Below are 15,675 nucleotides of genomic sequence, written 5' to 3' on the forward strand. Positions count from 1 at the left end.
AGACAAAAGCCAGGCTAGAGGCATGGCTCAAGTGGTAGAGAACCAGCCAAGCAAGAAAATGTAGCAAGCATGAGTCCTGAGTTCAAATCTCAGTGGTAGGGCTGGGGATATGGCCTAGTGGCAAGAGAGCTTGCCTCGTATACATGAGGCCCTGGGTTCAATTCCCCAGCACCACATATATAGAAAATGGCCAGAAGTGGTGCTGTGGTTCAAGTGGCAGAGTGCTAGCCTTGAGCAAAAGGAAGCCAGGGACAGTGCTCAGGCCCTGAGTCCAAGGCCCAGGACTGGCCAAAAAAAAAAAAAAAATCTCAGTGGTACAGCACCTGTCAAGCAAGTACAAGGTCCTAGTTCCACATGAAAAAAATGGGGGGAGACAACTGGGTGCCAGTTATACATGCCTGTAATCCTAGCTACTAAGAAGGCTGAGATCTGAGCATCAGGGTTCAAAGCCAGCCAGGGCAGTAAAGTCCCTGGGACTCTTATCTCCAATAAACTACTCAGAAAAAAGCCAGAAGTGGCATTATGGCTCAAGTGAAAGAATGCTGCAAGCTTTGAATACAAAGAGGCTCAGGGCCAGCACCCAGACCCTGTGTTCAAACCCCACAACTGACCAAAAAAGAAAATGAAAGATGAGACATACTGCCCATGCTAAGAAAGCCACAGGATGCCAGCTTCTGGACCATAAATAGATTAGGAAATCCTAGGACCCTCATACTGTACAACATAATTACATGCAATATTTATTTGCCAATGGAAAAATATTTTAAAAAATAATAAAACAAAACAGTAACTAGAACGTTCATACACCACTGGTTAAGGATACAAAATGGACTAGCCAGTTTGGAAAACAGTTTGGCAATTCATAGTTACTAATCACAAACTGGGAATTCTTCTTCTATGTATGTACCCTCCAAAAGTGAAAACATATGAACATGTGAACATTCAAAGATCTAGATGTAAATGTACAAAACTTTGCTCTTAATAGCCAAAAGCTGGAAACTTAAATGTCTACTAACTGGTGAATGAATAAACAAGCTGTATGATACTCTGCAATAAAAAGGAACAACTGAGTAGAAGTGTAGTTCAGTGGTAGAGTGCAGGCTTAGTGTGGATAAGGCCATGGTTTCAGTCCTAATTACTACAGAAAAAAGGGGTACGGGGCACTTACCAACAAATATAACATAGATATATCTCAATGTAAGAGTCTGAGTGAAAAAAGCAAGACAATAAGAACTGTACAATTCTATTTATATGACATTCTAGAAAAGACAAAAACAGAAAAGAGATGACTGATTGCCAAAGGCTAGGGAGGGAACAGACTGCAAAAGGGCAAGTGTGTGAGAGAAGTTTCTGGAGGGATGGAAATGTACTACATCTTGATTGGGGGTCAGGGGTGTACTTGTGTGTGTATTTGTCAGAAGTCACTGTAAGAACTAGGAGAATGGCTCAAGTGTTACAGAATTCTAACAAGACCCTGAAGTCAAACTCCAATACCACCAAAAAATAAAGAAGTCACTGAGCTCTTCATCTAGAAGAGTAAAATTTACTGGGTTCAAATCCTAGTGCCACCAAAATATAAATAAGTAGGAGCACTATATAAATAGAGCAACACATAATTCTATCCTTTTGCCAGAAGAAACCAAAATCACAATTAGCAAAAGTTGAACTAAATGGAAAACCATGTCAGTGTAATTTCCAACTTTTATGACAGTACTATGATTATGTTGGAGAATGATCTTGGTTGAATAAAATGTACACTCACACATTCTAAGGTGACAGGGCGTCAAATCAGTAGCTCCCTTGCCAATTGTTCAGGGGAAAAATAATACTCTGTGCCATACTTGAAACTTTTGAAGTTTGTGGCTGTTTCAGAATTGTTTAAAAGTGGGAAAAAGAACAATGTGCCTGAAAACTAAACAAGGTTAAAAGCAGACTCCTCACATGGTTGACTTGTTAAGAAAGCGATATTGTACTATGCAAAATTATTAGAAAATAATATGAAATTTTGGAGCCAGAAGATACTCTATATCTAATTCTCAACCCCTTTTAATAACTGACCTTACACAGACACTGAGCTACTGAGAGATGAAAGAGCATGAAGGAGTCCCACTAAAGAAAAGCAAGTTCTCACGAGAGGAATAATGACAGAGGCAGCAGCAGCCTGAGTGTGGGTAGAACAATGGCATTCTGGCACTACCCATGGCTGTATCCATCGCAAAACACAAACTCAGCATCTCTTTTGAAAAACGAAGAGGCAGTACAACAGATGCCTAAAATTCCTTCCAAGTGTGGGACTAGAACTACCCCGAAATAAAAGTGCTTCCCCAACTCCATTTATTATGACAGTAAGCTAGCTACAAAGTGATACAACGGGACAAAACACCACAAATGAATGTGCATGAGCTCTGAACGCCGTTAGGGAAGCCCATCAATTAACACATATAATACAATGCACCTGCCAAATTGCTCCTTGCGAAGATTTTTTTTTTAAAGACCAATAAAGGGGACAATTAAAACATCTTAAGGAGAAACAAGAGGACCTGCAGGGGCCGGCTGATCACCTTTGCTTAAAAGACTACCCTACCAACGGGCACCGTCTCCTCCAAATGTTTAAGGGTGCAAGGCTCCCTTTCCCTTCCCTGGTCCCATGAGATGGGAGTGTGGTGGTCATGAGGCCGCGGTCACCGCAGGGGAGAGGCGGCCAGTGGACTCAGCACTTCCTTTCGGAGAGGACAGCCCCCTGCGTCACTCCTTACTCACTCAGGATACGGAGCACAAGTTGATTCCCGAGGAATTTAGCGCAGTTGTTTCCCGCCCTCCCAGCCCGGCAGTCCTGCGTCCAAAACCCTCCGGCACCAGGGCGCTGCCCGGACTTCCTCCGGCCACCTCGAAAGAGAGGGTCGCGGGCCTCGAGCCTCGGCCACGGCTTGCCCCAGCTGGTCCGCCCCGAACCGGGCCGCCGCGGCCTGCCCTCCCTCCCAAGCCACGCAGCCGTGAGGGTCCCTCACGCCCACCCCGAGGCTCAATCCCGCCACGAAGGCCCGACGCCGGCCAGCCGCTACACCGCCACTGCCCGCTGGGCCCTGCCCAACCGGACCCGGCCCGGGACTCTCCGCCTTCCCGCCTCCCAAGCGCGACGCCCGGCCCCGCGCGGAGCCCACTGGACAGAGGCCGGGGGCGGAGGCCCAGAGGCCCGGGGGCGGCGCCCGCCCCACACCCTTACCTGGCTTCTCGTGGTCGTAGCCTACCACAATGAAGTAGTCTGCCAGCCGAGCCATGGCCGCCGCCGTCGAGCTCGGGAAGCGGGTCGTCGTTGCCGCCCTCGCCGCCGCCACCCACCCGACCCGGGAGGGCTCAGCATTTTCCCTGCAGCGGCAGTAGCGGCAGCGGCGGCACTTCAGCCATGTTTGACAACCGTGGCGCGCTCTGCGCCTGCGCCGCGCGCCCGCCCCGCCCCCGCCCCCACCCGAGCGGACAGCGGGTCGCCGAGCGGGGCTGCGTGCGCGCGAGGCCGCTCCACCCTCCGCGGAGCGCGAGGACGCCCCGGGCCTGGGGAGTGGGCGGCCCGGCGCGTTCTCGAGTAGCGCCGCCGCCGAGGAAGATGCACGTCCGACGGTGGCTGGACCGGGGCCCTTCCCCTGTTGGCTGGGAGCTGGGGTCCTTCCTTCCGCTTTCTCTATTCTTTCGGGGTTTGGAGGGGTCGGAAGGGTTCGTTGGAAAGTTTGCTCTTTCCTTTGCTTACTACCATCACCCGAGCGGAGATTCTTCCGCCCTCGGCTGGAGGCTTGGAATTTGCACCGCCAGGGCTTTTTTGTTGCACGTTTCCTGTTTATGTTGTGCAGATGGGAATTTTAGGAACATGCCGCCGAGCCGGCGTGGGGGGTGGGGGGAGGGAAGGGAGAGGGTTGTTGTTGTGGTTTTTTTTTCCGCAATCTTCAGAAGCGCCTCGAATTTCAGTGCTGTTTGGACAGGGGATGTAGTGGGGAGGGGGAGGAACCTGGGGGAGACCAGCCTGGGCTTCCCTCGAGCGCTCGGGGGAGCTGTATTCCACCCAGGAATGCGGCAACCCCGGGATCCTCCAGAAATGGGCCGGTCTCTCCCGGGGGAGCCCCGCCCGCCCCGGCTGGCTTCCCCCGCCGCGGTCCCGGGACTCTGGCCGTCAAAGCAGGTGTTAAAACTCGCAACTCTCCTGCACGAACGCGCCATGGAAAAAAAAAAAAAAAAAAGCGGGTCTCATCACCCAGTTCAGGAATTGCCCAGATCGCTTTGCTTCTGGCGGGACCGTTTGATGAACCTTCTGCGTCGTCTCCTCGTTACATCTCGTTTGGACACTTCAGTAGAATATGCACAGGTGATCGGAAGTTTTAGGAAACCAACTTCGTGGTTGCTGAGCACGCCAGATTGCTTACCGTGTCCTTCACGTTAACATAGAAGAGCTTGGAACATAATATGTGTGTTAAATTGCTTAGCAAACATGTTCTCACTCGCTGTGTGCAACTCCCTCAACTACCAGCAGGACAAACTGAACTCAAAGTCCAGAATTGCGCTGGCGCCCGAGAGGCTGAGATTTACTCTCATTGATTAGTTCCCTTTTTTCGGTGCTACCTTCTTCCTCTTGGGGTTGAAGGGGTTGGCGTGCGCCAGAACTGACACTGAAGGAATACTTTAATTCGCGGGCCTCATTTGGAAATTGCCCATGGTCAGACTGAATCAGCTTCATTGCAGAGATGGCAAGAAGACAAATTGATCTGGAAGACAATTGACCCAAAAAGAATAAAACGTCTCCTGAGATACCCCATTGAGTTTGAGCGATATTTTGTATCAATTTACTGGGAACAATTCGTCAACCAACATTTTCAGTAAAAAGCAATCTTACTTCCTTAGGAGGCAGTCCATTCCACTGTTTGACAATCCTATTGTTAGAAAGTTCTTCCTTATTATGTCAGAGTTGTCCTACAGAAACTTCCCGGATTCCCCTGTCTGCAACTATCCAGGAAAAAAAAAAATCTATCTTCATATGATAGATGTTTAAGGCAATCATCATGTTTCTTCCGGATTTTTACCTTCTATTTTTAAGTTGGGATAGAATTGGGCTGGGGTCATAAATTGTAAAGCACCAGGTTTATGGTTTTAAATTTTTCTTATGTCATAAAATGAATGCACAGCTTAGTGACATTTAATACATCTTTCACATCTATCTAGCTTCAAAACATCTTCATCACCAGGTGCCCGGTGGCTCCCACCTATTATCCACTTCAACATCTTCATCACCAGGTGCACCTATTATCCAAACTACTCAGAAGACTGAGATCTGAGGATGGCAGTTTGAAGCCTGCCTGGCAGAAAAGTCCCTGGGTCTCTTATCTCCAATAAACCACTCAGAAAAAAATCCAGAAGTGGCCTTGTGGCTCAAGTGGTATAGTGCTAGCTTTGAATACCAAGAGGCTCAGAGCCAGCACCCAGGCCCTGCGATCAAGCCCCAAGACTGGCAACAACACAACAGGTCATTTTTATCAACCAAAAGGAAATCCCCATACCCTCCAGGCCCTGGCAACCACCAATTTGCTTTCTGTCTTGACGGGCTTAACCTGTTACAGGGAGTCTGTGTGTATGTGTGTGCATGTGTGCATGTGCATATATGCTAGTCCTAGGGTTCGGTGCCTGGGTGCTGTTCCCGAGCTGTTTTGCTCAAGGCTTAGTGTGCTACCACTTGAGCTACAGCTCCACTTCTGACTTTTTGGTGATTATTAGAGATAAGAGTCTCACAGACTTTCCTGCCTGGGTGGCTTCAAACAGAAATCCTCCGATCTTGCCCTCCTGAGTGGCTAGGATTATAGGCATGAGCCACTGGCTCCTGGCTTTCTTAGGAACATTTCATATAACTTAAATCATAAAATCGGTGACTTTCTGCACATAAGCATTTTTTTGTTTGGTATATTTTTTCAAGTTTTATCTATGGTATAGTGTCAGTACTTCTTACAGCATTATATTGAAGTAGCCATACTTCTTAGTGCTGAATGAGATTCCATTGAGTTTATAGACTGTATTAACTTTTTTTCATTATGGTAGTCATGGGGCTTGGGCATAAGTCCCTGAGCTCTTCAACACAATGTTAGCATTCTACCACTTGAGCCACAGTGCCATTTCTGGTTTACTGGTGGTTAATTAGAGATAAGAGTCTCACAGACTTTCCTGCCTGGGATGGCTTTGAACCGAGATCCTCAGATTTCAGCCTCTTGATTAGCTAGGATTACAGGCCCACACCTGGCTAGGCTGTATTTTCTTTATCCATTGATGGACATTTGTGGGTTGTTTCCACCTCTTAGCATTGTGACCTTTGCCACTATGAACATGCATATAAAGTACCTATTTTCAATTCTTAGGATAACTGGATCATTCGATAATTTATTTCTGGGGAAGCAACAAACTTTATCACAGCGGCTGCATCATTCCACAATCCCCAGGACTGGCAAAACCAACAAAACAAAAAACAAAACCCTGCAGTGACTTTAAGTTCTTACCTGTGGCTGGACTCCGAGGTTCACACCTGTAATCCTAGTACTCAAGAGGCTGAGAGCTGGGTAAGTATGGTTCCAAACAGCATGGGCAGGAAAGACCATGAAATCTCCAAACTAACCATCAAAATGTTGGACTGGAGACATGGCTCAAGCAGCACAGTGCCAGCTGTTAGCATGAAAGTTAAAAGGCTTATGAGTTCAAGCCACAGAACCTAATTTCCCCACCACTACCACCACACACAGGTTATGTGAAAGTCACTATCTATTCTACAAAATGCAGTGGTGGGGGATTTTTTTCCTGCCAAGGGCCATTTGGATATTTATAACATCATTCATGGGCATACAAAATTATGAATACAAGCAGACTGACAGCAGCCAAGCTTTCCAGTTCTTGTTCATTTTTATCAACATATTCTTTTTCCTGTTGTTTTTGTTTTGGTATAATGATCTTAGTAAGTATGAATCAGCATCTTTTTCTCTTTAAAACAATCTTACTATGTAGCCCCAGGTTGGCCTTGAATTCATAATCCTCCTGCTTCAGCCTACTGAGTGCTCCAATTACAATCATGTACCATCACACACCCAGCTGAATTTCCTTCGTAGCTCACATTTCTCCAATCACTAATGACATTAAGCATCTTTCATGTGTATATTGGCCTCTTATAAATCTTTGGAGAAACGTCTATTCAGGTTCTTTGCCCATTCATCATCCTCCCCCCCCCACCTACCCCATCTTGCTAACAGTTGAATACAGGACTTCCCACTGTACCACCAAGGTTAAGTGGTACAGAGCCTACCTTGCAAGCCAGTACTGTGGCTTGAACTCATAGCCTTTTAACAGCTTACAGCTGCTCCTGTACTGCTGGAGTCATGTCTCTGGCCCAGCATTTTGCTGGTAACTTTGGAGATGAAGTTTCGTTGTCTTTCCTGCCCATGCTAGTTTGGAACCGTACACATCCAGGTCTCAGCCTCCTGAGACCTGAGACTCAGAGTCCAGCTCCAGGTAAATATTTAAAGTCACTGTTTTTAGGGTGTTTTGTTTTTGCTACTCCTGGGGCTTGGACTCAGGGTCTAGTCACTGTCCCTGAGCCTCTATGTGCACTCTACCACTTGAGCCACAGTGCCACTTCCACCTGTTTCTGTTTATGTGGTACTGAGGAATAGAACCCAGGGCTTCATGCATGCTAGGCAAGCACTCTACCACTAAGCCGCATTCCCAGCCCAACTCACTGTGTTTCAATATCTACATGTAAACATATTTAGTAGACACTGGAGGTGTTCTTTGCTTTCTCAACCAACAGCTGCCAGACTATTACAACTGATAAGCCCTGACAAGGCTGCATGATTGCAGAGGTTAGCTGAAGGCCATACCATACCCTAAGATAACCACCATCATCTTTCACTAAAGAGTGAAAGAGGAACAAAAGCCCAAATTTGTTGGACTGAAGGCTGGGAAGAGCAGCAAGGAAGACTGCAGCACAATAACTATGTGTTCCTAAAGTAGACTTCTAACATTTTTCACCTTAGAAGACAAAATGGAGCTGATTACCAGTGAGCAAGTCCTCGGTCCCAGTGCTCTGCAGTGGGCTGCTATGGCGTAAGTGGTTGATCTGTACAGTCATTTCAAGTGCTTCCTGTGGTTAGCCACTACAGTTGAGAGAGGCAGCATGAGAGTTAGACTTGACAAGACATTGGAAGGCAGGACTAAGGCCCATTCAAATCAACAAAGGAGACTAAGAGCTGTGGTGGAAAATTCCTTGATTCATTGCCACATCTCCAACCACTCAGTTGCCTAAGCAATAAATGTAATGACTGTTACACTTGCTATTGGTTTTTCCACCCTATAGCCATCACTCAGTTCTATTGTTCCTAATTCCATTCCAGTATGTCCATTTCACCCTTCATACTATCCCATTAGTTCAAGCCATCATCACCTCCTACCTTAGTGGTTCCCATAGACTCCTGATATTGCTGCTTCATTGGTTACAGGCTTTCTATGTAGGTAAAACTTAAAGACAGGAAAGCGGCTATTGAACCTATCTTAAAATGGAATTTGTATAACAAGCCCACTATTTCTGCCTTTGAGTGTCTATTTGGGGGTATTGAAAAGAGGTCTTCAGATGTGGCCTTCCCATGTGATAAGAGGAATGATTAAATTTTGTCAGTCATTTGAAGTACCCTTGACTGTAGCAGCTACAGTATAAATAGATACATTGAGGATTTGCAGTTTGCGTTTGCTTAGATTGCAGGTTTGGTGAGCAGGACTGGCCACATCATTTGCAGAATCCAAGGCAAGGTGAAAAATGTAGGATTTCCCATTCAAAAATTTAAGAATTTCAAAACAGCATCAGCAGAAACCAAAGTGCAGGTTCTTCTGGGTGTAGACCTGGCGCATGGCCATGAATCTGGCAATGTTGGTAGAGTTCAGGTGGGGTGTGTATGTGAGTTTGAGGCATAATAGAGATGGGGGAGGGGGAGGTTAGACTTGCTCTAATCTCTTCTGAGTGCCACCACTGCACTGTTTCCTTTGTTCCTCTAACCTGTCCACTGCATTCAACAGTCAAAATGATATTTTGCTTTTTTTTTTAATAGTGCTGGAGATGGAACCCAGGACCTTGCACATGATAAGGACCAAGAACACTCTTAGTCTTCAAGTGAATTTTTTCATTCTTGTTTTTTTTTTTGAGACCAAGTCTCAAAGCCTCACTGTGTATCCCAAGCTATCCTTAAACTTGTGATTCTTCTGCTTCAGCCTCCCAAATACTGGAATTATGAGTAGGTACCAAACTTGTTCAATAGCTCCCCATGTAGCTGTGAATAAAGTGCAACTTTTCAAGTGTCCCCATGAGTCTTATTCACTTGGACTCTAACTATCTTTTTTTTTTTTTTTTGGCCAGTCCTGGGCCTTGGACTCAGGGCCTGAGCACTGTCCCTGGCTTCTTCCCGCTCAAGGCTAGCACTCTGCCACTTGAGCCACAGCGCCGCTTCTGGCCGTTTTCTGTATATGTGGTGCTGGGGAATCGAACCTAGGGCCTCGTGTATCCGAGGCAGGCACTCTTGCCACTAGGCTATATCCCCAGCCCCTCTAACTATCTTTTTATGATTGAGTGGGGAGTCATTTAGGCCTGAGGCTTGAACTCAGGGCCTGGATATTGCCCTTGAGCTGTTTTGCTCAAGGCTAACACTCTACCACTTGAGCTAGAGCTCTACTTCCAGATTTTTGGTAGTTAATAGGAGACTAGCCTCTCACAGATTTTCCTGCCTGGACTGGCTTTGAACTGAGATCCTCAGATATCAGCCTCCTGGGTAGCTAGGATTACCCATGTGAGCCATAGCACCCAGCTGATATCTCTCTAATCTTACTTCATACTATTCTTCTCCCTTACCCAATACCTTCTAACCAAATTCATCTCTTTTTATTTTCTCTAATCCCTACTTCCCCCCCCCGCCCCCATCGTCTCTGAGTCTTTGCATACGCTGTTTCCTCTTTTTGAAATACTAAGTCCCCTAGTCTTTCTTCTCCTTCCAAACTGTTACCACAATTTTTATCATGTATATTTATGGCTGGATACCCCACTAGACTATAGACTTGTTGACAGCAAGAACAGTGCTTTGCATCCATGATTATTGTGTGTTTCAAATTTAGGACTATTCTGGAACCCTAATACCAGTAAGAATTTGTTGAAGAGGGCTGGGAATGTGGCTTAGTGGTAGAGTGCTTGCCTAGCATGCATGAAGCCCTGGGTTGGATTCCTCAGTATCACATAAACAGAAAAAGCCAGAGTGGTGTTGAGGCTCAAATGGTAGAGTGCTAGCCTTGAGCAAAAGAAACTCAGGGACAGTGCCCCAGGCCCTGAGTTCAAGTCTCAAGACTGGCAAAAAAAAAATAGTTTGTTGAAGGTATGAATGATTTTTCAAATTGTACAGGCCCATAGTAAGAATTGCTTCATTCCAATACTTTTTAAAATCTGATGGTACTGGATCCCCACCTGGAAGCAGGTAACTTGATGGTCGTTCCTATTCTCTTTGTTTTTATTTATTGTTGATGTATGTTTGCTTTTTCCAGTCCTGGGGCTTCAACTCGGGGCCTGGACACTGTCCCTGAGCTTCTTTTTACTCAAGGCTAGCATTCTACCACTTGAGTCACAGCACCACTTTTGGCTCTTCCTGTTTATCTGTTACTGAGGAATCAAACCCAGGGTTTCATGCATGCTAGGCAAGCACTCTAAGCCACATTCCCAGCCCCTCTCTTTGGTTTTAAATTTGTATTTGGGGCTGGGGGAGCTTGAACTCTGGGCCTGGGCGCTGTCCCTGGCTCTTCAACTCAATGCGACTGCTCTACCACTTGAGCCACAGTGCTGCTTCAATCTCTTTGGTTTTAGATAGCCCCAAATGTCTAATCATCTCTTATTATCCATTTATTAATGCTATGAATTTCTCTTGATACCATTTTTATCTTGCTCTATTTTTGCTGTTAGTGTAACAACCATTCTTGTGCTCACTATCTTCTTGGTGTTCATTTTCATCTGTCCTTTATCAATGTACATTCTTGAAGCTTTAGGAAAAATTACACTTTGCTTTTCTCATGACTGTTTCTGTTTGTGCAAGAGTACAAAAATAAGTCACTGAGCCAGGTATGTAGCTCAGTAGTAGAGCACTCCCTCAGTACATGAGGCCATGAATTTGATCCCCAGCCCACAAAAGAAGAAAAAGGAGGAGGAGGTAGAGGAAGAGGATGAGAAACAGGAGGAGGAGGAGGAGGAGGAGAAGGAGAAGGAGGAGGAAATTCAACATCCAAAGCATTACTTTTCTTTATGTTGATGCTCTAGAAAATATTATGTCTTAAAAGATAACTGATAAGGGTTAACTTTCCTCTTTGTTCCTACTCCAAAACAGATTTTTAAAAAATGAGAGACATAGAAACAGTGTTTTTTGGTGCTGCATGTGCTTAGGCCATGGTGCGATACAGCTAAGACGGGGCTCACCAGAGCTTGCACCATACTATGAACTAAATTGTGAATGATATTGAAAACAAATAAGATATACAGTACTTTTCATTTTGTGTCAGTTTTTAACTTGGCCTATGTTCAGAAATCATATGATTATTTTACATTTGAACTGGTTTTATGTTAAATTGATTTCTGGAAATAATCTATATTTCTGACAGCTCTTTTGAGAAATCAGAGAACCTTCCTTCCCCCAAACGCACTAGGCTGTATATCCTGCTTTACTTTTCCCCATGAGACCAAATCCGCTTGTGTCCTTTCTGTAAACCACTTGATGTTATGACTCCAGGATGCATCTTGAACCTTGTTTTCAAGGGAACTTTGTAAACAAATCCTAAGCTTAACTGGCATTTTGTACTGCAACATAAATAATAAGTACACCATAAAATTTCCTGTTTGCAGAAAGAGGCATCTGAGATCAGCTAAGTACTTAGCTGCTCACATTGCAATTATTCTTTTTTTTTTTTTTGGCCAGTCCTGGAGCTTGAACTCAGGGCCTAAGCACTGTTCCTGGTTTCTTTTTGCTCAAGGCTAGCACTGTACCACTTGAGCCACAGTGCCACTTCTGGCTTTTTCTATAAATGTGGTACTAAGGAATCAAACCCAGGGCTTCATGTATATGAGGCAAGCACTCTACCACTAGGCCATATTCCCAGCCCTGCAGTTATTCTTACTAATGTCATTGATGTTGTTTATTATTTCTCATTACTTTTCTGTAATTACCCTAGTTTAAGAGACTGTGTCCACAGGGTTAAATGAGAAACCACCACCATACTTTTTTTTTTTAACTCCGAACATTACTAATATTACTAAGAATAAGGCTTGGATTTGGGGCCTAAAAACAATTCAATTGGAATATAAAGAAGATATTAAAATAGCATTATTCATCCAGCCTTTAGCATACGGTGTATTTATGTCTATATTTGTAATGTTAGAACATGCATATTGATACAATGCTTTGGGAATATTTTAAATCTCACCATTCTGGGGGAAATTTTTGAGACAAGGTCTTGAGATGTAGCCCCAACTGGTCTCAAACTCACAATCCTTGTTTCAGTTTCCAGAGTGCTGAGATTACAGGCATATGCCATCTCCTTTGACTTACCTCTTAAATTTCCTAGACACACAAAAAGGGGATCTTCGTTAGCCAGGATTTCTTTTTTACTTTTATTTTCTTTACTTGCCAGGAAGATTTTAAAGATATTTCTTCCTTTCTTTCCTCCGCCCCTTCCTTCCTTCCTTCCACTGTTCAAGCTCAATGTGAATCTACAATCATTGCAGCTTGAGTGGAGGAAACTCCAGTAACAAATCACCAGGAACAGAACTCCCACTGTGGTGTTTCCATCTAGATAAACACACTGAACCTAAAATGCATTCTAGTAATGTTTTTTTCTTTTAATGACAACTAAGAAAGACAAGTCCCCAAGAAGAGAAATAGAGGCCCAGATGTGGCAATTTTTTTTTTTCTCATTCTGGGAAGCCTATTGGCCCCTGCTGACCACCCAAGCAAAAGCAAACACACACACACACACACACACACACACACACACACACACACACACACTCCCTTTCTAAAATATGAGTTTTCTAGTAAAGTCCTCTGGGCTGCCAGTGCAGGATTTGACATAAAGAATTGGCGCTGTTGTCAGGTGACAGATCTCAAGTGCCAGGGAGACCGAGTACCCAGGCTGATAAGGCGCGTGCCAAAGCTCTCAGGTGGGAATTCTTGGCAGAGCATAAACACCACTGGTGCAAGCACAGCAGCTTGGTAGAGTCACCCTCTCTCCACTCCCGTGTTTGCTTTACTTGTTGAAGTCTACTGCTTGGCAATCGCGCCCCTCTGTGAAAGAGAACTTTCCTTCCTTCACCGACTTTCCTGTTGGATGAAGAGGCAACCAGTTACACCCACAGAACTCACTGCAGACTGAACCCCTTGGGGATGGATTGTGGGTCCTGGAAGGAAGGAGTCCGGAATACCAGACTTACCTGAGTCCAGACTTTCCTGGACAGACACCCTACAGTCTATGACCTCTCCAGCCGGCTGAGCACACACCCCGGAAATGAAAGTAAAACTGGATTTGGCACCGACCCAGTTGGTGACAGGTAAGTAGGTAGTGTACTCAGAAAGACTGACAGCCAGTCTCGGATAGCCTCCGTGTAAGGGTGATCCTGGGGACACAGTGAAAAGATGAGAATGATGGAGACAAACAATAACTAAGCTGGGGAATGGGGAGGGGGAGGGGAGGAACTTGGAAACCCAGCAGGCGTGCCAGTAGTACCTGCTGTCTACACTGCAGACCGACCAGCCTCTTGACCTGCTCTACTGCAGTGACCGTCCTGAGGCCAGCCAGACGGCCAGTTCGCGGCGCTGCATCCCTCTGACCCACGGCGTCCTAAGTCCTTACCAGAATCAGAACCTGGAATCTGTCCCTCCACGCGTAGGTGAAACTCAGATCTACTCAGGTGACTCTGGGAAGAAGTCCTCAGAATAAGTAACCTCCCTGCAGCCGTTTCCTCCCCTGGTGCAATGTCCACGGTCAGAGAGTGAGGGAAAAGGCAGCTAACTGAGCCAGCAGTGCTCAACCCAGACGGAGCTATGGACAAGGTCCGTGGGACCCTGGAGGCTTGCACTGGGTCTCAGAGCCATTGGCAGACTCGGTAGGAGGAAGCTTAGAGATCTGCTAGGGGACAGATTCTAGATGGGGACCATTAAAGAGGGGACATGACTGTGGCTCGTATCCAAATTGTCAGGGAGTGAGAATTAGAAGCTGGGTTACTGAGTGAGTGAGTGGTCCCTCATTGGTGGCCTCTAAGTCTAGTTGCTAGCTTTAGGACTTCGGAGTGAGCCAAAGGATTATAGGACACAGGGGACCCATGCCCAGAAGTTTAAGTCCCTCAGAGATGTGCCTCCCCTCCCCCGTTTCCCCCGTTTAGTCCCTAGTAAAAGGGAAGACAGAAAGGGAGGTGACGAATCTGCTAGGAAGAGCATAAACGGGTGACAAACATGTTTGAACTGATTCACCATGAACAGGCAACATCTCCTCAGGCAGAGGCTGGGACTCTCCTCTCCCCCTTTGACAACACGGTGACCCCAGACTAGAAGAATCCACGATGCCGCACCCCAGTTTTCTGTATTTGCGTGCCTAGCCAAATTAGGAATGAGTCTATTGCTTTTTACCTGTAGTGCGATTTGAGGCATTAGACTTCCCCTTTCTGATGTTCAATTTCATTCTCGGTGAGACGGGGAGAAGTAATATTAGCTTCCTCACCTAACTCAGGGGTTAGTGTGCAGATCAAAAGGGACTGGGTTGTGGCCGTGCTTTGTAAACTGTGAAACGATTAACATACATGAAGCATTAGTGTGCTCTCTGGCAGTCAACTGTCACGTTTACAATGGATGAAAGAAGACAGCCAGGCAAACTCAGGTTATAACCTTATAAGGCATAACTGGATTACAAAGAGGGAGGAAATAAAACGGTATCATTCTTCCTAATTTTGGTTATTCCTGTATTTCCAAATAGGCATGCCAAGTTCTGAAACTTCAGATAACTACCCCTTCCAAGACCCAGTTCTCAAATCAGCTATTCTGAGCTTTGCCCTTATTGCGAAAGCGTCCTAACCCATCCAGAACCCCCGGGGTTTTGACAGCTCTGGAGGGGCCAGGTGAGTCCCACCCTTCTGGGCTCCCCTGGGTACTCAGCTCCAGAGGCTCCAGGGGAGTCTGGGGTCGAAGCTCGGTCAGGCGCTGAGCCGGCAGGGGGCGCGGTCCACTTCAGGCCACAGCTCCCCAGGTCCCGGGCTTGGGACCTTCACGAGCTCCCCCCCCCCCCCAACCCCTCTGGTTGACTCTTGCAGCTGTGTGCCAGGAGGTCGCGCACTATGGGGTGTACAGTGCCAAGGGGGGGAAGCCCCAAAGAAGTTATACTGGCCTTGTGCCGCGATCAACTGTCTGAGCTCTAGGGCAACTTCCTGGAGCCCATCTCCTAGTTCTCAGGGTGCAAGAGACCCTTCACCCCACCACCAAAGGCAAGCAAGGCGCGCGCCCGAAGGCAGAAGCCCCCGCCTCGCCCGGGGGAAAGGGAGGGATCGAGGGCAGCGCAGGCCCCGCCCCTTGAGCACATATAAAGCTCAGGAACTGGAGCTGGCCACTC

At 46.4% G+C, this 15,675-nt stretch overlaps 1 protein-coding gene across 2 annotated transcripts in view; it reads right to left on the minus strand.

Annotated features, from left to right (window-relative positions):
- Sbf2 (SET binding factor 2) overlaps window positions 1–3,428 on the minus strand; it is a 263,756-nt gene extending 260,328 nt beyond the window's left edge. The window contains exon 1 of one of the 2 annotated variants that reach the window (XM_048359587.1): window positions 3,224–3,428. In XM_048359587.1, coding sequence (XP_048215544.1) covers window positions 3,224–3,278 — 55 coding nt within the window. In that variant the 5' untranslated portion in view covers window positions 3,279–3,428. The remainder of the gene's footprint in view (window positions 1–3,223) is intronic. The other variant, XM_048359588.1, reaches the window with a different exon arrangement.
- Between the last annotated feature and the right edge of the window lie 12,247 nt (window positions 3,429–15,675).

Source organism: Perognathus longimembris, chromosome 13 (assembly GCF_023159225.1).
Source record: "Perognathus longimembris pacificus isolate PPM17 chromosome 13, ASM2315922v1, whole genome shotgun sequence".
In the NCBI taxonomy this organism is placed as follows: Eukaryota; Metazoa; Chordata; class Mammalia; order Rodentia; family Heteromyidae; genus Perognathus; species Perognathus longimembris.